Here is a 22,024-nt window from a genome sequence, read left to right on the forward strand (position 1 = left end):
GGTTAGCAGGGACTCTGCCCGATTTTGCACATCCCTGTGCCTGCAACTAAATGGCACATAAGAGCCCCAAGTGAATATTCACCAAGTGAAGAAACAGGATGGTCAAGTTCTGTATAATCCGCCATGCTGGGTGTAAGGTGGAGAGGAGAGGGCTGGCAGGAGCCCTCTGCGTACACATGGAGGCTGCCCTTAGCTACTCAAAGCTAAGTCTAAAAAAGAAGGAGTCTTTACCCAAAACTTTTCAAGCCTCCTAGGGGGTCAGAATTTTGCAATGGATCCCCACCCACCATGGGGCTCTAGAATTTACCCATAATCCTCACTGGAAGGGTTGATGCTGAAGCTGAAGCTCCAATGTTTTGGCCACCTGATGTGAAGAGCCAACTCATTGGAAAAGACCCTGATTCTGGGAAAGACTGAAGGCAAGAGGAGAAGGGGGCTACAGAGGATGAGACGGTTAGATAGCATCACTGACTCAATGGACATGAATAAATTAAACTCTGGGAGACAGTGGAGGACAGAGGAGCTTGGCATGCTGTAGTTCATGGGATCGCAAACAGACTCGACTTAGCGACTGAACAACAACTTCTGCCCTCTTGGAACAGCCACACCCAAGCCTCAACCCAAGCCAATCCTGCCTTCAAAACAGAGTGAGTGAGTGAGTGAAGTCGCTCAGTCGTGTCCAACTCTTTTCGACTCCATGGACTGTAGCCTACTAGGCTCCTCTGTCCATGGGATTTTCCAGGCAATAGTACTGGAGTGGATTGCCATTTCCTCCTCCAGGGGATCTCCCCAACCCAGGGATTGAACCCGGGTCTCCCACATTGTAGACAGACGCTTTACCGTCTGAGCCACCAGGGTAAATGGCTCAGAAGAATTGTAGATATGGAATTTAACAATTTCCTGCTAAGCCATTGGAAGAGGTTTTTGCCACTGTGACTGAGAAAGTCATGTGGGAGCCATATCCTGGAAATATGGTTGAGCCTGGTTTGCTACTCCCACGAGTCCTTAAGTTCTGCACCCCATGAGTCCCTAAGTTCTGCACAAGCAGAGAAAATGTCTTCTTTCCAGCCTACAGACAAATGCACATCAAGCACCTAAAAAAATGCTTAACACCCTGCACAAGACAGAGGCCGTCCAAACATCTCTGTCCCCAAATACGTGTTAACAGCCCAGAGCCAGCTTCCCTTGTCTTAATGTGTAAACACACCCGAAACCAACATTTATGGAATAGTCCTGACTGCACCTCACACACTCTGATCGTCCCTGTACTATTTTATTTCTGTTTTAGTTATGTTTTCACTGCTGTCATAGACAGAGTTTAAAACACAACAACAACATTATCTAGCCCTCTGAAACAGAGTTTATAGGTGTATATCAAAGTCAAAGCATTAGTCACCCAGTCATGTCTGATTCTTTGCAACCCCATGGACTGAAGCCCCCCATGTGCCTCTGTCCATGGGATTCCCCAGGCAAGAATACTGGATTGGGTAGCCATTTCCTCCTCCAGGGGGGTCTTCCCAACCCAGGGATAGAACCTGGGTCTCCCGTATTTCAGGCAGATTCTTTACAGCCTGAGCCACCAGGGAAGCCCATAGGTGTGTTTGGTAAAAAGCAAGCAAAATATCTACACAGCTAGAAGTCAGAATAACAGTCTCTCTAGGGTAGGGGTGGGGGAGGGGCTAAAGGAAACATTTGTGAAATGTTCTTGGGCTCCTTGTTGATACACAAAAGTGCTCAGTTTGTAAAATTTCATCAAGCTGTACCTTTACGACTTGCACAATTTTCTGTATTCTTCAATACAGCACCTTAAGATCACTGCAGTAAGAATACCCTGAGGAGTTTAGAACTAGCTAGGAAAACATGAAAAACACACCAGAAGCAATGAAATCAGCACAAGACATAGTCAAAAAAAAGCTGAAGTATAAACTGGTTACTTTAAGCACCCCAGGATCTGCACTCTCCATCTACTGCGATGCAGAATCTGACTGGGAGACCCTGGTCTGGGACACCTGGAATTCATTCTGATTGACACCCTGGGAAAGTTCCAGGCTGAGAAGGAGCTGTTGGGAGGACCAGGAGGTCTCACAGGCGATGGGCCCCTTACTCTGTCATTAATGGGAAATAGGATGATTGTCCTGAAAACTGCAAGGTCAGGAAGGCTTCAGAGAGGAGGTGATGCCTGAGTCAGGTCTTCCTTGAAGACCAGGTAGAATCAGAGGAGAAAGTTCAGGCAGGAGAATGTAATGCTCTAACAAGAGCAGTGACTTTGGGAAGGGACCACAGCAAGACTCCCAAGGCGAGGACCCCGCAGTGGAGGATTTGTGGGCTCACAGGCACATGAAGGACCTTTCTGGAGTAGGGCTGGCATGGCAGGCAATGGACCCCTCTGAGTGGTAAATAATCTGCCTGCGATGCAGGGGACTGGGTTCAGTGCTTGGGTCAGGAAGATGCCCTGGAGGAGGGAGTGGCAACCCCCTCCAGTATTCTTGCCTGGAGACTTCCATGGACAGAGCAGCCTGGTGGGCTACAGTCCCTGGGGTCACAAAGACTCGGGCACAACTGAGCACACGCAGGCACAGGCAGGAGGAAGTGGAGGGAGGACGGGAACCCATTGCGAAGAGCTCAACAAAGAATCTTTGGGCAGCCATGCTCCCCAGTGGCCCACTCCAGGTGCCTTCTGCCCACTCCAGGAGGATACCCCAGAACATCCCACCAAGCTCCGTGGTCCCTACCTGCCAGCACAGCCAGGACCACCAGCACTGCCAGGACGCCTCTCTTGGCAGCTCCCTCCATCTCACATGTTCCTCCTCACCTGGGAAAGCAAAATAGGCAGGTCACAGTTGGTCCCCTTGCAGAGACCCAAGAGGACCCTCCCAGTGCGCATGTGTCCCTGGAGAGATGAATCAGCACTTCTCAGCCTGATCAGCAGGGGCACCAGCCTCATCTGGGAACTTGTCGGTGGTTTGATTACCTGGTGGTGGTGGTTTAGTTACTCAGTCGTGTCCGAGACTTTGCCCCATGGGCTGTAACCCACCATGCTCCTCTATCCGTGGGATTCTCAAGAATACTGGAGTGGGTTGCCATTTCCTTCTCCAGGGGATCTTCCTGGCCCAGGGATCAAACCCACACCTCCTGCCTCGCAGGGAGTCTCCTGCATTGCAGGTGGATTCTTTACTGCTGAGCCACCAAGGAACTTCTTAGAAAAGCAGATTCTCAGGCCTACCCTGGACCTACTGGATTAGGTCTAGGGGTGAGCAGGAAGAATTCTGCCCAAAGTTAAGCATGGGACCAATTCTGGTACATACTCATGTCTGAGAATCACTGTATTAAGTGATCTTGCTCCCAAGCCCATGCATAAATCATGGAAACACCTACTATGCTCTACAATGACCACAGAATCACTGACTGAGAGGTCTGAGTGTGGGTTTACTGTTATTCCCTTCCATTATATGGATGGGAATGGATGCTCTAATCACTGAGAAAAAACAATCCTACCCACAAGTTTACATTATCAGAATAAAAATAGCAAAATGAAGACCTAGATCATAAGCTTATTAGAAGGTGTTAAGAGGTATGAAGACAAACAGTGGAGAGGAGTGTGTGTGAGGGGGTGTGGGGGATGTGCTGGCTGATGGTTCAGAGGAGAGATCGGAGAAAGGCTCCCAAGAAGGTGTCCCATGAGTAGGGAAGGTGGTGAGGTGACAGGCAGGTGGGTAAGTGCAGAAGGGCCTCCCAGGCTGAACAGCAGGTGCAAAGGCCCTGGGGTGAAACTGTGCCTCTGTGTTTGTTTGCGGAACTACAGAGAGACTCTGGGGCCTGGGCAGAGAATGAAGGTGAGTGGAAGGGGAGCGGTCAGCATAGAGCAGGTGAGGCCTTGCTGGCCCCTTGCAGCACAAGGCGGTCTTGTCATGCACATATCTCAGCCCATCCTTTTTTCTGTGATAACCCTCTTGCTCACTCCCTGTCCCCTCATTTTTAGTTTTATTCTTTCCTTCTCCCTGGGACAGGCCTGTCCAAGACTGTCACCAGCACTGCTTGGAGCATTTTAGTCGTCCACTGAATGTATTCTGAATTGTCTCTAGAAACACCTGCTCCTCAGCCCCAGGGAAGGGGCTCTTTATTTCACCCATCCTTAGCACAGTGACCTGACCTGTCAGGAGTTTTCACTCTGGCTTTGGCATCCACACAAATTTCAAACCTCCACTTGGGGGATACAACCCATCCCCCCAAATTGGGGGGCAACAGGTTCCATCAGAGACCCTGCACAGGGTTCTGTGATGAACTGACCCACCCACCCTGGGATCCATCCTGTCTTCTTTTACAGGACGTAGGAGGCAGGCCCCACAACAACGCATAAGCAGAAATACGAGAACTGAAATAGACACAGGTAATAACTGCATCACCTCCACCTGTGAAAGGCGCCACATACAAGCTGCTGAATCAGAGTTGGGGTGGGAAGGATTGAGGACCCCCGGGCCTGTGACCCCCCTTTACATGGTAGCATGTCACTGGTTGCTCACGAGATCACGAGAAGGAATGTGGGATTTCCCCCTCTTTGTTTTCTGATGACTTTGGAAAGTAAATTTCAGCCTGTGTAGGAAACCATGTCCACTTGTGTGCAATTGTGTCGTGTAAGGGGTCATGGTACATGTGCAGCAGGAGCATCCCACCTCAGCCTCTTCCATCATCGAAAACAGACTCAGCAAATCCCTGCAAATATGCTTTGATTCCAAGCTTCCGGAGAAGGGCATGGCCACCCACTCCAGTGTTCTTGCCTGGAGAATTCCATGGACAGAGGAGCCTGGCAGGTCTACAGTCCCTGGTGGTCCCAGAGTCAGACATGACTGAAGAACTAACACTTTCACTTTCACCAAGCTGTCCAGCAGCTGAACACAAACTAAAATCATAGGCTTCCCAGATTGATCCAAGATCCCAAATTACCAAGCACCAAATAAATCATTTACTAATTTTTTCAAGGTTCGATGAACACAAGTGGACAAGTCAGTTGCTAGGCGAGTCACCTAGAATCTAGGCCAGAGCAGAGGATGGAGGAGAAATTGAGCTGCCAAGTTATAAAAGTCACACATTTTACCAAAAGCAATAAATGTGAAGTGTGGACCCAGCATCACTGAAACTGCAGCAAGAGCTTAAGGTCCACCATGAAGTATTTCTAATCACTGATGGTCAGGGTCACTTGAGCTGCCAACTAGGACCAGATGACAATTCACTTATTCTCTGTGTGACAGAATGAGGCCATTCCTAAAAGCTCAGCATCAGCCCCCCGGCTGGGGTATGGGAACACCCCAAGTGCTACAGGAACCCAGATGTGGATTTGTGAGCAGACCCTATTCAAAGGGTGGGTATAGAGAAGAACTGTCATCAGGTTGATTTCAAGTTGTAACTGAGCTCAGACAAGTCCCTTTAATTAAAGGAAATCTCTGCCAGGTAATTTGCAAGTTCATATCTTGGTGGAGTAATTTGAGATTTCACTTCTTATTCATTTTATTACAGAAGACTTGCATTACCTGCTTTTAGTTGAAGAACTGCAATGTTAAAAGTCTCAAATCTTATTAAACTGCATCAGGACAGGATTTAAATACCAACCACTCTTTACTGCCCAGACAAGGCAGAAACACTGAGCAGACCCATCTGCACCCAGCAAGCTCGTCATCTCAGGAAGGAAATTGTTGAATTTGATCATCTGATTTATTTACCCATAACACACACACACACACCTTTTTGGCTGGGTTCTTAGAAACAGCCTGATACCACAAAATTCAGGGGCTGCAGACATCCTGTCTTTAGGCATCAACATAAATTCTAAACCCCAAAACAAGGAAGACAGTGAGAATTTAAATGCACACAAGGGGCTCTCTGCAAACCTCTGTGCACATACAAAGGCACCAAGGCGCCTCCTCCACCCAGTACCTCAGCTCAGGGCGCCCCCATATTCAGAGGGGCGCTTACTCTGCCAGCCAGATGTGGGGAGTCTTAGAACTTTCAGAGATTTAGAGCAATTTCCCTTCCATCAACCCTCTCACTGGGGAAAGATATGTGTGTATGCTCAGTCACTCAATGGTGTCCAACTCTTTGCGACCCCATGGACTGTAGCCTGCCAGGTTCCTCTATCTGTGGTATTCTCCAGGCAAGAATATGGGGTGAATTGCCATTTCCTCCTCCAGGGGATCTTCCCAACCAAGGGATCAAACCTGAGTCTGCTGCATCTCCTGCATTGCAGAAGAATTCTTTACTGCTGAGCCACTGGGGAAGACTTGGGGAAGAATAAACGGCATTTAAAGTCTGTCCAATGAATAACAGGCATGCCAGGAATTTTCCAGCGGAGTCTCAGCTTTCAACGCAACCCAAGAACAGCTCCCAATGAAGCTAGAATTGAGAAACAGTCTAAAATTCCTACACTCACAGGGCATCCCGGTGTTTTCATTTTAACTCTGTGGAATTTGGGAAACAGATATGCCTCAGATTGCTCTTTCCCCCAAGGCCAGCTAGCGGGCCTCCAGGAGCTAAGCACCAGCTCCCCGGAGGAAGCCGGTACCTGCGGGGAGTCCACTGGCCACACACCAGGCCCACGGGGTGTCTCACCTGTGGCAGGTGGATCTGGCCCTCAGGCCTTCAGCGAAGGTTCTCGGTCCCCTCTTTCCTGCCTCCGAGCTCTCCCCACACAAACGCAGGAACAAATCTGTCGGCCACTAGAGAATCTGGACGGTGCTCAGCTGTTACCAGGAAGTGGCTCACGTCACAGGCCGAGCACACAGAGGTGGCCTCCTGCCTCGGGCCCAGAGCAGCAGACTATCAGTTAATCATCAGCCAGCCCGAGGGCCGGTCAGACGGACAACGCCCCGCCTCAGGGCCACGGCTGCCCTTCCACCTGGCCTCCACCCCTGGTTCCCGCCCACGAGCTTTCTCACATCCAGCAGAGCCAGGCCCGAGCCCTCCTGCCCCAGCGGGAGGACAGCAGCCCCTTTCTGCGCATGGTTGTGGATATAGATATGGACGCGGACCCGGCCGGCCGCCAGCCAGCCTTGCTCCCTGGGCTCCGGCACAGGCTTGGGGCTGGCAAAGCCGGTTCCTGCTCCCAGCCAGGTTCCTCCACGTCCACAAGAACAGGTTCTTTTGTGAAAGAAAAAAAACAAAGTCCTGAGGGTGAAGTCCTCTGGAGTAGAGCCAGCTTTAAAAGTCAAGTCCTGTTTCCCATGGAGGGTTCACTGGAGAACTGCTAAGAGGTTTTCTACAGACGTCCCAGACCCCAGCCCCTTGGAAGCGAATCAAGGAACTTCGCTTTTCGGAGCACTGATAATTCCTAAAAAAAAGTCATCCCCCAAATCATGAAGCAACATCGTACCAAATTGTCTACTCTCTTACAGTTCTTTCTGAGTTTCTGGCTGGTCTCCATCACATTCTAATCCAGTCATGGAACTCAGGGCAAAGGTGTGGATCTTATACTGAGAGTAAGACCCTGGAAAGCAATGAATATGGGAGAAACACTGTGCCTTCCAGATGAAGGGATTCGGAACACACCACCCCAAAACATGCCACTTTGGCATAAAGATTATTTTTAAGCTGAAGATTGAGATTCAACAGATGCAAAAAAAAGACAAAGGGAAAAATAACCTTCTCAGAGCTTTCCTTTTCTGATTGAAAACAGCACCTTCTGGGAAATTAGGTTGCCATAAATTTCTCTTCAGGGTAGGTCTACTCCCAGAAGAGAAAACACAAATGACCTACTCCAAGTCCTGTCTCCAGGGGAGTTTATGATGCTAAGGAAGACAGAAAGACCACTCATGCCTGTGTAGACAAATGTCACCACAAACTTCTTAACTCCCATCTATCCTAAAAAAACTGTGTTTTTTGCCTAAGATGACTTTTCTCAACCGCTTCCTTTCTCCTAGTAAGTTAGCTATGCAAGTCTTTAACCATTCAATGAGACAGTTACCTCCTTTGTTGGCTCCCATATGCATACAAAATAAACATTTCTCCTCTTAATCCAGCTATAGTCAGTTTAATTCACAGCCCTCAGGCTCAGAACCTAAGAGGATAGAGGAAAAGATTTTTTTTTTTTTTTTTTGCTTCTCAACCAGGCTTTGGGGCTAGGAGCTGGTCAGAAAAATGGTAAACAAGCAGGTAGACCTGGAGAGTCAATATATCTGTCAAATATCTCACAAATATACACAGGATTAAAGCATCTTATTTAGGAGCTGTGACCCTGAAGGACTGAGATAATTCAAAACTCAAATGATTCCAAGGCAATGAGCCACAGGAACCAAAAAATCAAAGGCCAACATAGCTCATTTTGCCCAATGTGCTTTTTTGTTTTCTTGGCTTCATTCCATCCTGACATTTAGAATATCAGTCACCAGGCATCCTTTATATGTGGCATCCAAAAAGAAATGATACAAATGAACTTACTTACAAAACAGAAAGTGATTCACAGACTTAGAGAAATGAACTCATGGTTGCTGGCAGCAGGATGAATGGCAGGAGGCCTGGTACCCTGAAGACATTGAAAAGCCTTATGGGACCTGAATGCAAATAGGTGCGGGGTCGGGGGAGGGTGTAGGGGGGGTGCCTTGGATGCAGAGGAGAGGCAGGGTCCAGACCGAGGATTCAGACAAGAGGTTTGTCTTTAACTCTAATACAGAAAGAAACATCAAGAAGAGTGGTGAAAACTTTGAAATGGGGAAAAAAGATTATGGGATTATCTGATTTAATAGGACCTGAGCTGTCTCTGAGCTTCTGGAAACTCTAAGTTTCTTAATTTTATGTGTCAACTGGATGGAAGCACATAGATAGTTGGTTAGACATCTTTTTCAGTGTGTCTGGGAAGGCACCTCCGGAAGATGTTGGCATTTGAATCAGTAGACTTGAGGAAAGCAGATTCCTTCCCACTGTGGGTCACATCATCTAGTCACTCAGTGGTGTCTGACTCTTTGCAACTCCATGGTCCATGAGGCTCCTCTGTCCATGGGATTCCCCAGGCAAGAATATTGGAGTTGGTTGCCAGTTCCTTCTCCAAAGGATCTTCTTGACCCAGGAATTGAACCTGGGTCTCCCATATTGCAGGCAGATTTGAGCTTCATCTAACCTTGTTGTTGCTGTTCTTGTTTAGTCATTAAGTCATGTCTGACTCTCTGCGACCCCATGGACTGCAGCACACGAGGCTCCTCTGTCTTTCACTATCTACCAGAGTTTGCTCAAATTCATGTATATTGAGTTGGTGATGCCATCCAACCATCTCATCCTCTGTCTCTCCCTTCTTCTCCTGCCTTCAATCTTTCCCAGCATCAGGGTCGACTGCTTAAAAAGAACAGAAAGTGGAGGAAGGATGAATTTCCTCTCTGTCTGACTATTCAGCTTGGACATCAGTCTTCTTCTGATCTCAGAAACTGGCCCTCTTTGGTCTCAGACCTTCAGACTCAAACTGGAAGTTAGACCATCAGTCCTTTAGTTCTCAGGGTTTCAGATCTGGACTGAACCACACCACCAGCCCTCCCAGGTCTCCATCCTACAGACAGACGGTCAAGGGATTCTTCAGCCTCCATAATCACGTGGACCAATTTCTCATAATTGATTAATGAATAAATAACTTATTGGTGCTGTTTTTGTAGGGCACTGACTAATACAAAGTTGTAAGAAACTGAAAGTAATATAAATGATTCTAGTATTTAGAAATGCAAATGAACTTCGACCAAAGATGCAATTGATTTTTGCCCTGAAGCTACTGACCAGTTCTGCATCTATTTGTAAAATTTTTTTTTAACATTCATGATGGCACATAGATGTGTGTCCCTTGAATCATCCTTTGAATCTGTTGTAATGTCTTGCTGGTTCCCTCATTAATTAATGAGTTAAATAAAATCTGAGACATATGTTTCTTTTCAATTCATATGAGAGCTATGATTTTAGACCCTTTAACAGCCCTTTGAGAAATTAAGTGAACTGGTGGCATGATCTCTGTGGAATATTTTTAAAATATTAAAAGTAACAGGTCAAATCATTAAAGTTTTACTGAGTCTAAACTCATACCGCTTACCATACAAGAGGTCAAAAAATCAGATGAGTTGTTGTGGCAAGCAACTTTATTCAGAAAGCCAGCAGACTGGGACTATGATGGACTAGTGTCCCAAAGAACCATCTTACCCAAGTGAGAATTCAGGCATCTTTTATACTAAAGGCAGGGCTGGTGGGGGTGGGGTTGTTGTAAACTTCTTGGTGCAGGAATCCTTTGTTATTGCCCCTGTATACAAAGGTCTGGTCACAATGTAACAAGATAAATGTTTTTCTCTGTTCTGCAACTTTTTATCTCTATAAAGTGAAAGTGAAAGTGAAGTCGCTCAGTCATGCCCGACTCTTTGAGACCCCACGGATAGTAGCCTGCACCAAGCTCCTCCATCCATCGGATTTTCAAGGCAAGAGTACTGGAGTGGGTTGCCATTTCCTTCTCCAGGGAATCTTCCCAACCCAGGGATCGAACCCAGGTCTCTCACATTGTTTTATCTCTATAGGAATTTTTCAAAAAATGTTATACCTTTAAAGGTCAGAGCCTTGAGAATGGACTATCCTATATGTTTCAGTCTATAGGTAAAATTCTTTTAGTGATCAATTTTTAACAAAAACAATATAACACAAAGATTAAAGAAACAGATCCCAAAGGCAATCAGATTTGTTCTTCCCTGTTACAAAAGTGCCCACATTTAACTGTTTTTCACTTACATAAATAACAATTTCCTATTCAGATCAGATCAGTCGCTCAGTCATGTCCGACTCTGCGACCCCATGAATCTCAGCACACCAGGCCTCCCTGTCCATCACCAACTCCCGGAGTTCACTCAGACTCACGTCCATTGAGTCAGTGATGCCATCCAGCCATCTCATCTTCTGTTGTCCCCTTCTCCTCCTGCCCCCAATCCCTCCCAGCATCAGGGTCTGATTCATTGGAAAATGAATCAACTCTTCTCATGAGGTGGCCAAAGTACTGGAGTTTCAGCTTTAGCATCATTCCTTCCAAAGAAATCCCAGGGCTGATCTCCTTCAGAATGGACTGGTTGGATCTCCTTGCAGTCCAAGAGACTCTCAAGAGTCTTCTCCAACACCACAGTTCAAAAGCATCAATTCTTCCGTGCTCAGCCTTCTTCACAGTCCAACTCTCGCATCCATACATGACCACAGGAAAAACCATAGCCTTGACTAGACGAACCTTTGTTGGCAAAGTAATGTCTCTGCTTTTGAATATGCTGTCTAGGTTGGTCATAACTTTCCTTCCAAGGAGTCAGTGTCTTTTAATTTCATGGCTGTAGTCACCATCTGCAGTGATTTTGGAGCCCAGAAAAATAAAGTCTGACACTGTTTCCACTGTTTCCCCATCTATTTGCCATGAAGTGATGGGACCGGATGCCATGATCTTCATTTTCTGAATGTTGAGCTTTAAGCCAACTTTTTCACTCTCCACTTTCACCTTCATCAAGAGGCTTTTGAGTTCCTCTTCACTTTCTGCCATAAGGGTGGTGTCATCTGCATATCTGATGTTATTGATATTTCTCCTGGCAATCTTGATTCCAGTTTGTGTTTCTTCCAGTCCAGCGTTTCTCATGAGGTACTCTGCATGTAAGTTAAATAAACAGGGTGACAATATACAGCCTTGATGGACTCCTTTTCTTATTTGGAACCAGTCTGTTGTTCCACGTCCAGTTCTAACTGTTGCTTCCTGACCTGCATACAAATTTCTCAAGAGGTAGATCAGGTGGCCTGGTATTCCCATCTCTTTCAGAATTTTCCACAGTTTATTGTGATCCACACAGTCAAAGGCTTTGGCATAGTCAATAAAGCAGAAATAGATGTTTTTCTGGAACTCTCTTGCTTTTTCCGTGATCCAGCGGATGTTGGCAATTTGGTCTCTGGTTCCTCTGCCTTTTCTAAAACCAGCTTGAACATCAGGAAGTTGACGGTTCACGTATTGCTGAAGCCTGGCTTGGAGAATTTTGAGCATTACTTTACTAGTGTGTGAGATGAGTACAATTGTGCGGTAGTTTGAGCATTCTTTGGCATTGCCTTTCTTTGGGATTGGAATGAAAACTGACCTTTTCCAGTCCTGTGGCCACTAATATAAAGAAGAAAACAAAACCCATCTGAAAATATCACCCCTAGATAAGCATCATGATTTTTACTGTATAGCTTCTGTTATTTTCCTCATTAGAAGTGGTAATATAAATTAACCATAGAAAAATTAGAAAATTCAGGTAAGCAGAAAAGGAAAGTGAAAGTGTTAGTCACTCAGTCACGTCCAATTCTTTGCTGCCCCATGGATTGTAGCCCATCAGGCTCCTCGGCCCATGGAATTCTCCAGGCAAGAATACTGCAATGGATAGCCATTTCCTACTCCAGGGGATCTTCCTGATCCAGGAATCAAATCCAGTTCTCCTGTATTGCAGGCAGATTATTTATCATCTGAGCCACCAGGGAAGCCCAAGTAGAAAAGGAGGAAAATTTTTAAACCAAATTTCTCTTAAGCCCAACACACAAAGACAAGTAGTCGATAGCATGGCATCAGATCAGATCAGTCGCTCAGTCGTGTCCGACTCTTTGCAACCCCATGAATCTCAGCACACCAGGCCTCCCTGTCTATCACCAATTCCCGGAGTTCACTCAGACTCACGTCCATTGAGTCAGTGATGCCATCCAGCCATCTCATCTTCTGTCGTCCCCTTCTCCTCCTGCCCCCAATCCCTCCCAGCATCAGGGTCTTTTCCAATGAATCAACTCTTCGCATGAGGTGGCCAAAGTACTGGAGTTTCAGCTTTAGCATCATTCCTTCCAAAGAAATCCCAGGGCTGATCTCCTTCAGAATGGACTGGTTGGATCTCCTTGCAGTCCAAGAGACTCTCAAGAGTCTTCTCCAACACCACAGTTCAAAAGCATCAATTCTTCCGTGCTCAGCCTTCTTCACAGTCCAACTTTCACATCCATACATGACCACAGGAAAAACCATAGCCTTGACTAGAAGAATCTTTGTTGGCAAAGTAATGTCTCTGCTTTTGAATATGCTATCTAGATTGGTTATAACTTTCCTTCCAAGGAGTAAGCATCTTTTAATTTCATGGCTGCAGTCACCATCTGTAGTGATTTTGGAGCCCAGAAAAATAAAGTCTGACACTGTTTCCACTGTTTCCCCATCTATTTGCCATGAAGTGATGGGACCGGATGCCATGATCTTCGTTTTCTGAATGTTGGGCTTTAAGCCAACTTTTTCACTCTCCACTTTCACTTTCATCAAGAGGCTTTTGAGTTCCTCTTCACTTTCTGCCATAAGGGTGGTGTCGTCTGCATATCTGAGGTTATTGATATTTCTCCCGGCAATCTTTTTTTTTTTTTTTTTCTCCCGGCAATCTTGATTCCAGCTTGTGTTTCTTCCAGTCCAGCGTTTCTCATGATGTACTCTGCATGTAAGTTAAATAAACAGGGTGACAATATACAGCCTTGACGAACTCCTTTTCCTATTTGGAACCAGTCTGTTGTTCCATGTCCAGTTCTAACTGTTGCTTCCTGACCTGCATATAAATTTCTCAAGAGGCAGATCAGGTGGTCTGGTATTCCCATCTCTTGAAGAAAGATTTTAAAATGTTCTTATTTTATCTAATGTTTAGAAGCCAGGTTTTACTTACTTACCATGTTAAAAGCCTCTTCCTCCAGTTGGTAAATACTCATATGTTTAATAACTAAGCATAATTCCATGAAAGGAAGGTGCATCACTTATCTGAAGAAGATTCCTGCTATTGGATGTCGTATGACTGGCACTTTTTACCATTGTACACAGTGGTGAACGTCGTCATAGCTGGATCAGAGCATAAATGTGTAATTATTTCCTTAGGATTGGGTCTGAAAAATGCAACAGCTACTATGGAGACAGTAAAAAGATCAGCGACTGTGGCCGGGGAAGGGGGACAGGTGGGAGGATAAAAAGGCAGAGAAGAATATTTTTAGGACAGTGAAAATATTCTGCATGGTTCTATCTCAGGAAATGCATGTCATTATACATTTGCCAGAATGTATGGAATGTACAGGGGAAGGCCATGTGATAACAGAGGCAAAGAGGGTAAGGATGCAACTAGAAGCCAAGGAATGCCCAAGACTACACACTGGGAGATGGAAGAGGCCACCTTTATTTAAGACCTCCAGCCTCCAGAATTATAAGGCAATGAAGGTATGCTGTTTCGAGGCACCTAACCTGTGGTACTTTGTAACAGTTGCCCTAGGAGACTAATACTCCTAATTAACCAAACGACTTAAATGTTTTTCCATAAATTTATGCATTCTTATGAAATAATTTTAAGCAGTTAAAAAGTGTTATGTTTAATGGGTGGACCGTAAGTTATTTAAATAATTTATTATTGAACATTAAGTTGTTGCTCTATTTAAAATGGATACCCAACAAGGACCCACTGTATAGCACAGGGAAGTCTGCTCAATGATATGTGGCAGCGTGGATGGGAGGGCAGTTTGGAGGAGAATGGATGCATATATGTGTATGGCTGAGTCCCTTCACTGTTGTCCTGAAATTATCACAACATTGTTACTAGGCTATACCCCAACACAAAATAAAAAGTTTTAAACAAAACATTAAATGCATCTATATTTTAACTGTCAGAAATCTTTTACTTGAACCACCAAATACATTTCATGTATTATATAGAGAATATGTTGTTGTCTATACAATTTTGTATCATTTTGGCCTTTTCATTGTTAATTTAGGCTGGTTGTTTCCAGGGTGATGCAGAACTTGCTAGAGACAATGAATCCCACAGTCATACACTCATGACGTACCTCTGTGTCCATAAAATGAGTCCTTGGTTTGAGCTGACATCATGCAGGTTCCTATTTGATGACTCTTTCATCCTGAAGCTCTCCAATGATGGTGCTGGCAGCACAGGAGCAGGAAAGGCAAACCCATGTTAGGTGTCAACTCCAGTAAGAATAACTGACCTCCCAGAGCAATTGAGGGACTGATGTGATCAATTTGCTACCAAATGACTGCTGGTCCCCCTAAGGCTGATAGCAGGGCAAATGGAGCCAGCATTCAGCAGAGGCGGGGGCTAGGTCAACCTTGGCGAGGGGGCCATGCATAACCTTTTCCATCCCTGCCATCTTGGCTACACCCATGGGCCATTGCACAGAACTGGGTGATGAGGATGGACCAGACCATCCTCACTGGACCCCACCAGACCAGTCATCCTGTCCCACTGGTTGCAGAGCAACAGAGACCCTCCATGAACATCACCATGAGACACAAGGATTTGCATGTCCACTCCCCAAAGCCCACACACATTCGTTTTCCTTGGGCCTCCAGTGTCTTTGGCTGCTGGAGCTGATATGACAAAATACCATAAGTTCATCTACACCACTTGCATAGCACAAATAGAGATACAAAGACAGAGAACCAAGGTGTGGATACTGAGGTGGGGCAGAGGCGTGGGATGGATTAGGAGACTGGGGTTGACATATGCACTACTAAAAATAAAGTATATAACTGATGTGAACATACTGTTCAGCGCAAGGAACTCTATTCAATGCTCAGTGCAGTGCTTAGTCGTTCAGTCACATCCAACTCTTTGCAGCCCCAAGGACTATAGCCTGCTAGGTTCCTCTGTCGATGGAATTTGCCAGGCAAGAAAACTGGAGTGGGCTGCCATTTCCTTCTCCAGGGGATCTTCGCAACCCAGGGATCAAATCTGAGTCTCCTGCATTGGCAGGCACATTCTTTACCACTGGCACCACCTGAAGCCTACTCAGTGCTCTGTGGTGGCCTAAATGGGAAGGAAATCCAAGAAAGAAGGGATATATGTACACATGTGGCCAATTCACAGCAGAAACTAACACAACATTGTAAAGCAACTACACTCCAATTAAAACAAAATTAGGGAAAAAATATCATAGACTGAGAGCAAGGAGCATTTATTTCCCACATTCAGAAGGCTGAAGTTTAGAGTGCAGGCATGGCTGGGTCCTGAGCTCTCTTTCTGGCTTATACATGGTCACTTTCTTACTATGTCCTCACAGAACAGAGAGAGAGCTCCCTGGTCTCTCCTTATGAGCCGCTAATCCATCATGAGGATCCCCTGTCATGACCTCTTCTAATCCCAGTTACCTCCCCAAGATCCCGTCTCCTAAGACCATCACTTTAGGGGTCAGGGCTTCAATATATGAATTTTGGAAGGGGGAGGTGGAGACACAAATCAGTCCATAGCACCCCATCTCTGGTCTGACAATCCTTCATCTTCTAGGTCTCACCAGAGGTCTCCATCCAGTTTTTGAATTTTTGGTTGATGTTTTAATTTGCTGGTGGCTCAGACAGTAAAGAATATGCCTGCAATGCAGGAGACTCAGGGTTCAATCTCTGGGTCTGGACGATCCCCTGGAGTAGGGCATGGCGACCCACTCCAGTATTCTTGCCTGAATAATGTCATGGAGAGCAGGCTACAGCCCATAGGGTTGCAAAGAGTCAGACATGCCTGAAGCGACCTAGTATGCACACACAGACTAAATGAGAGGGAAAGCTCTCAGAGTCCATACCTGTAGGTCAAGATCTTTCCTCTTCATCTCCCCTACTCTAGCTCCCTTTCTGCACCAAACCCTCCCCTCTGAGTTGAAGGCACACATGAGAACATGCACACACACATGAGCACTTGCACACACACACACACACACACACATGTTCATGCTCACACACATAAGGTTAAAAATCCGTGTAATGAGACAGAGTTAGGCATCAGATAACATGCAGTGGAGGAAAATCACAACTTGCCCCCTCCATGTCATTCTCTTATCGAAGTGAGTCTCATATTACAGATTTTAATCTCCTTTCATTCAGATATACTGATGGGACTTAAAGGATGGACCAGTCCCTGGGGCCCTCCTTGTCTGCACTCCTTCTGAGATCCCTCAGGTCATCTGAACACATAGACTCTTGCCATCTCTTCAGATTTTACCTTCTGTGGGGTTCAGTGTTCTGAAACGGCAGCCAACATTCACAGTCAACATTCACTTAATGTTTTACTGTAACTTGATTTCCAGCTTAAAACACCATTACCTACTTTAGTCTCACTCTAAATCATAATATATGTGGAATTAAGACCATGGTTTTCTCATAATGTTTTTTTACTGATTGACACTGAAGTCCTAATTACGAAAATTAAAATTGAGCTTGTGCTTCCTAGAATCTTCTAACAGACTGCTTGTAAGAAAACAGTCATCTGGTCAAAAGACAGATTTTAAATATTTAGTCCTGTGTTATCTCTGCAGGAGGAAGTTGTTTTCTTTTGGATCCACTGAAGTGTTTAAAACTCGAATTTTGGGTTCACATTTCGGGGGTGTTAGAAGCTTTATTTCAACCACAGCAGAGAGGAAAGAAATAGCATTTTCAAATGCTGAAAACCACTTGGGGCTTTCTATGTCGGAGAACAAAGGTGCCTGACTTTACACAACAAAAGAAAAAATATTCTGGTTCCTTTTTGAGTAAACCCAGTGACATCTGACATGATTATCACCAAGTAGTATTTATGAACTGACACCATTTCTCATGTTTAATAACTGCAAAAAGTAATATTTAAAACATGTTTAAGCATCTTGGCACGCACACAAAAGCAGAGTTTTACATTCCAGACAGGTAAAGCAGGCTTTGCAATAAAGCCACCAGGCAAGTGAGTCCTGATCTTTTTATTTGGAAGAGCGGAAAAACATGAGCAATAAATCAGATATATTTGGCAGAAAAGAAAATACAGTCTGACCAGGGCTTACTGAACACCTTGCCTCATTGCTAACCCGATGAGATGGCAAATTGGTTCTTTATGACACATCCCTAGGTTGTAAATATTCCCTATTGCGGCAGGATTAGCTGCAGCCACATATGCTTCAAATATACAGGAGAGAAACCCCAGCAAACAGGGGCTCAGGCACATAGGTGTTTTCGATTGTAGAAAAAAGTCCAGAGGCGAAAATTCTAGACCAGTTCACAGAGTCCTTCCTTCCTTCTCCTCTGCAGCCTGAGCTGGTGGCTGGAGCAGCAGAAAGGGTGCACTGAGCAGTTGAGCCACCTCGCTGGCTTAACTGAGACACCTGCTAACCAGGCGCGACACCTTCCCAGGAGGCACCCATAACACAGTGGCCAGAATTCAGTCAAAGGTCCGCTGGACCTACAAAGAAGGATGAGAAATGTACTCTTTTCTGTAACTTTTTATTTTGTGTTGGGGTATAGCTGATTAACAATATTGTGATAGTGTCAGGTGAACAGCTCAGGGACTGGGCCATACATATACATGCATCCATTCTCCCCTAAACTCCCCTTCCATCCAGGCTGCCACATAATGTTGAGCAGAGTTCCCTGTGCCATATAATATGTTCTTCTTGGTTATCCATTTTAAACAGAGCAGTGTGTACATGACCATCCCAGACTCCTTAACTGTCCCTTCCCCCTGGCAACCATAAGTTCACTAAGTCTGTGAGTCTGCATCTGTTTTGTAAGTTCATTTGTATCATTTCCTTTTAGATTCCACATATAAGGGAGAGAAATGTACTGTTTTAACTGGGCATATTTTTAGCCCAAGTAAAAGGACTTAGGACAAAGGTGTGAATAGAAATATTTTCACTGGCTTTTGTTATCAGCATAGAGAGAAAAATGATCACCTTATCTGAAGAAGCAAAGTACTCTTTGATCCAAGCAATTTTTTTCATAATTACATGCTATCAAAAGTTTATTTCTTTCTAAAAATAAATTTAAACTTTCTGATCTCATTTGTTTTAAAAAGATGTATATTAATCAGGGACATAATTCTGACCCTAACGGGAATAAATTTAATGTTTGCATCTTGCTTAGTGGGGCTTCCCTGGTGGTTCAGTGGTAAAGAATCTGCCTGCCAATGTAGAAGATGTGGCTTTGATGCCTAAATTAGAAAAATCTGCTGAAGAGGGAAATGGCAACCCACTCCAGTACTCTTGCTTGGGGAATCCCATGGACAGAGGAACCCAGTGGGCTACAGTTCAAGGGATCACAAAGAGTCGCATATGACTGGGCTTCAGTCCACGGAGCTGCAAAGGAGTCAGACACGACTTAGGGACTAAACAACTTGCTTAGTGAACGAAAACTACTTTTTGATTTGTAATCACCTACAGCTTGAGTAATGTCTCAGTGAGGTAGGTTCTGGGGAGCATGGTCCTTACCACTTACCTCCTACGTGACCCTGCATGAGCAATGTCCCTTCTCTGAACTTACAAGTCCTTGTGGCAGGCAAGCTCCCAGATAGTCTCAATAACCCCTGCCCTCCAAGTGTCCTGGGCTTCCCTTGTGGCTCAGCTGGAAAAGAATCTGCCTGCAAATGAGGGAGACCTGGGTTTGATCCCTGGGTTGTGAAGACCCCCTGGTGAAGGGAAAGGCCAGCCACTCCAGTATTCTGGCCTAGGGAATTCCACGGATTGTATAGTCCCGTGGGATCACAAAGAGTCAGATACGATTGAGTGACTTTCACTTTCACTTTCTTTTCTGGTGTGCCCTGTGTAGTCTCCTCCCTTTGAGTCTCCTCCCTTCTAACCAATAGATACAGCCAAAGTGATAAGGCATCAACTCTGAGAGGGTAGCAGGTAGGAAGGCCAAAGGTCCCCAAGCAGCAGGAGGAAATAAACTGCAAGTGGCAGACATTTTTTCTCCCCTTCTCTGTTGATGAAACCAATTCCGCCTAAGACTAAATTTTTTTCTCTTCTCAAACCTGGGGCTGATAGTGCCTCAACAAACCAATATTCATGTCGATCATTTTATGGCCAGGGGATGACATACCTCATGCCATCCTATCTCAAAAATACACATTGTGGGAGAGTGGCCTGGTGAAACTCCCTCAGCCTTGAGGTGTCTTTTACCTGCTTAATAGCTTTCTGCTGCTGCTACTACTGCTAAGTCACTTCAGTCATGTCTGAATCTGTGCGACCCCATAGATGGCAGCCCACCAGGCTCCACCGTCCCTGGGATTCTCCAGGCAAGAACACTGGAGTGGGTTGCCATTTCCTTCTCCAATGCATGAAAGTGAAAAGTGAAAGTGAAGTCACTCAGTTGTTTCCGACTCTTAGAGACCCCTTGGTCTGCAGCCCACCAGGCTCCTCCATCCATGGAATTTTCCAGGCAAGAGTACTGGAATGGGGTGCCATTGCTTTCTCCTAATAGCTTTCTAACAGACATAAAACACCTTGCTAAAACCAAGCAAGGGGGCACTCTTTCTGTCCCCTTCTGATGTCTTTGTCAGAAGCTTTCCTTATCTCTTTTATACTTTAATAAAACTTTGCTACACAAAAAGCTCCAAATAGCCAAGCCTCGTCTCTGACCCCCAGATGGAAATCCTTTCCTCCAGAGGTCATGAATCTCAGCACAACACACGGCTCGAAGAGCAACCTTTCACCTCTGTGATTGAAGATGGTGGTAACTTCCACCTTGCTAGCCAATGCTTTCCATCTCCTTCACAGCTGGCACACTTTGATAAAGCTAGCAGCCAGGTTGGAGAGATCTATCATAGGGAACTGAGACTGACAGTAGACTCCAGCCAACAGCCTGCAAGGAAATGAACTTTGCTGGCCACAAATGAGCCTGGAAGTGGATCCCTCCTCAGGCAAGTCTTCAGATGAAACCTCAGTCCTGGTCTAACCTGCAATTATGCCATATCTCATCTAGCACTCACTCTGCTGTACACAGTGGCACTATGGTAAAGAATCTGCCTGCCGATGCAAGATGCGGGTTCTATCCCTGGGACAGAAAGATCCCCTGGAGGAGGAAATGGCAACCTACTCCAGTATTCTTGACTGGAGAATTCAATGGAGAGAGAGGCCTGGAGGGCTGGAGTCTGTTGGGTCACAAAAGAGGTGGACACGACTGAGCACACAGCATACGCTGGAGGAGGTATTATTAGCCTTACTTCTCCTTGTAGGTGAATTGTTCTCATTTTACTTATAAGAAATGTATTTGTTAGCTTTTTCTGTGTAGTAAATTTACCACAAAATAGCTTAGAACAACACACTTCCCAGGGTTTTCTGTAAGTGAGTTTCCCTGCTCCCCTAGATGAGTATGTCACCCGGTGTAGCAAGGTGGAGAGAAACACAGTCTTTGTATTTAAGCTGCCTCATAAGACCCAGACCTGTCGCTGTCAGGAGAGGAGTGTGGTCTATAGGGGAAAGGACACCCCATTGTTTAAGCACCTGGCTACTTTAACCATATTTTATTTAACTTATATGCAGAGTGCATCATGAGAAATGCTGGACTGGATGAAGCACAAGCTGTTATCAAGATTGCCAGGAGATAAGATACCAAGATACCAATAACAAGATACCAATAACCTCAGATATGCAGATGACACCACCCTTATGACACAAAGTAAAGAACTAAAGAGCCTCTTGATGAAAGAGGAGAGTGAAAAAGTTGGCTTAAAGCTCAACATCCAGAAAACTAAGATCATGGCATCTGGTCCCATCACTTCATGGGAAACAGATGGGGAAACAGTGGAAACAGTGACAGACTTTATTTTGGGGGGCTCCAAAATCACTGCAGATGGTGACCGCAGCCATGAAATTAAGACACGCTTACTCCTTGGAAGAAAAATTATGACCAACTTAGACAGCATATTAAAAGCAGAGACATTACTTTGCCAACAAAGGTCCCTCTAGCCAGATCAGATCAGTCGCTCAGTCGTGTCCGACTCTTTGTGACCCCATGAATAGCAGAATGCCAGGCCTCCCTGTCCATCACCAACTCCCAGAGTTCACTCAGACTCACCTCCATCAAGTCAGTGATGCCATCCAGCCATCTCATCCTCTGTCGTCCCCTTCTCCTCCTGCCCCCAATCCCTCCCAGCATCAGAGTCTTTTCCAATGAGTCAACTCTTCACATGAGGTGGCCAAAGTATTGGAGTTTCAGCTTCAGCATCATTCCTTCCAAAGAAATCCCAGGGCTGATCTCCTTCAGAATGGACTGGTTTGATCTCCTTGCAGT

The 22,024-nt window shown here is 45.5% G+C and overlaps 1 protein-coding gene across 5 annotated transcripts in view; it reads right to left on the reverse strand.

Annotated features, from left to right (window-relative positions):
* The window catches only part of IGSF5 (immunoglobulin superfamily member 5), a 54,026-nt gene extending 47,293 nt beyond the window's left edge, over positions 1 to 6,733 (reverse strand). For 4 of the 5 annotated variants that reach the window (XM_086315852.1, XM_086315841.1, XM_086315826.1 and 1 more), the window contains exons 1-2: positions 6,601 to 6,733; positions 2,733 to 2,812 (exon numbers count right to left, since the gene is read on the reverse strand). In XM_086315852.1, the coding sequence (XP_086171978.1) occupies positions 2,733 to 2,793 (61 nt within the window). In that variant the 5' untranslated portion in view covers positions 2,794 to 2,812; positions 6,601 to 6,733. The remainder of the gene's footprint in view (positions 1 to 2,732; positions 2,813 to 6,600) is intronic. The other variant, XM_086315829.1, reaches the window with a different exon arrangement.
* Between the last annotated feature and the right edge of the window lie 15,291 nt (positions 6,734 to 22,024).

This window comes from Bos grunniens, chromosome 1 (genome assembly GCF_055505025.1).
Source record: "Bos grunniens cultivar Pamir isolate PY7600 chromosome 1, Bosgru_T2T1.0, whole genome shotgun sequence".
Classification (NCBI taxonomy): Eukaryota; Metazoa; Chordata; class Mammalia; order Artiodactyla; family Bovidae; genus Bos; species Bos grunniens.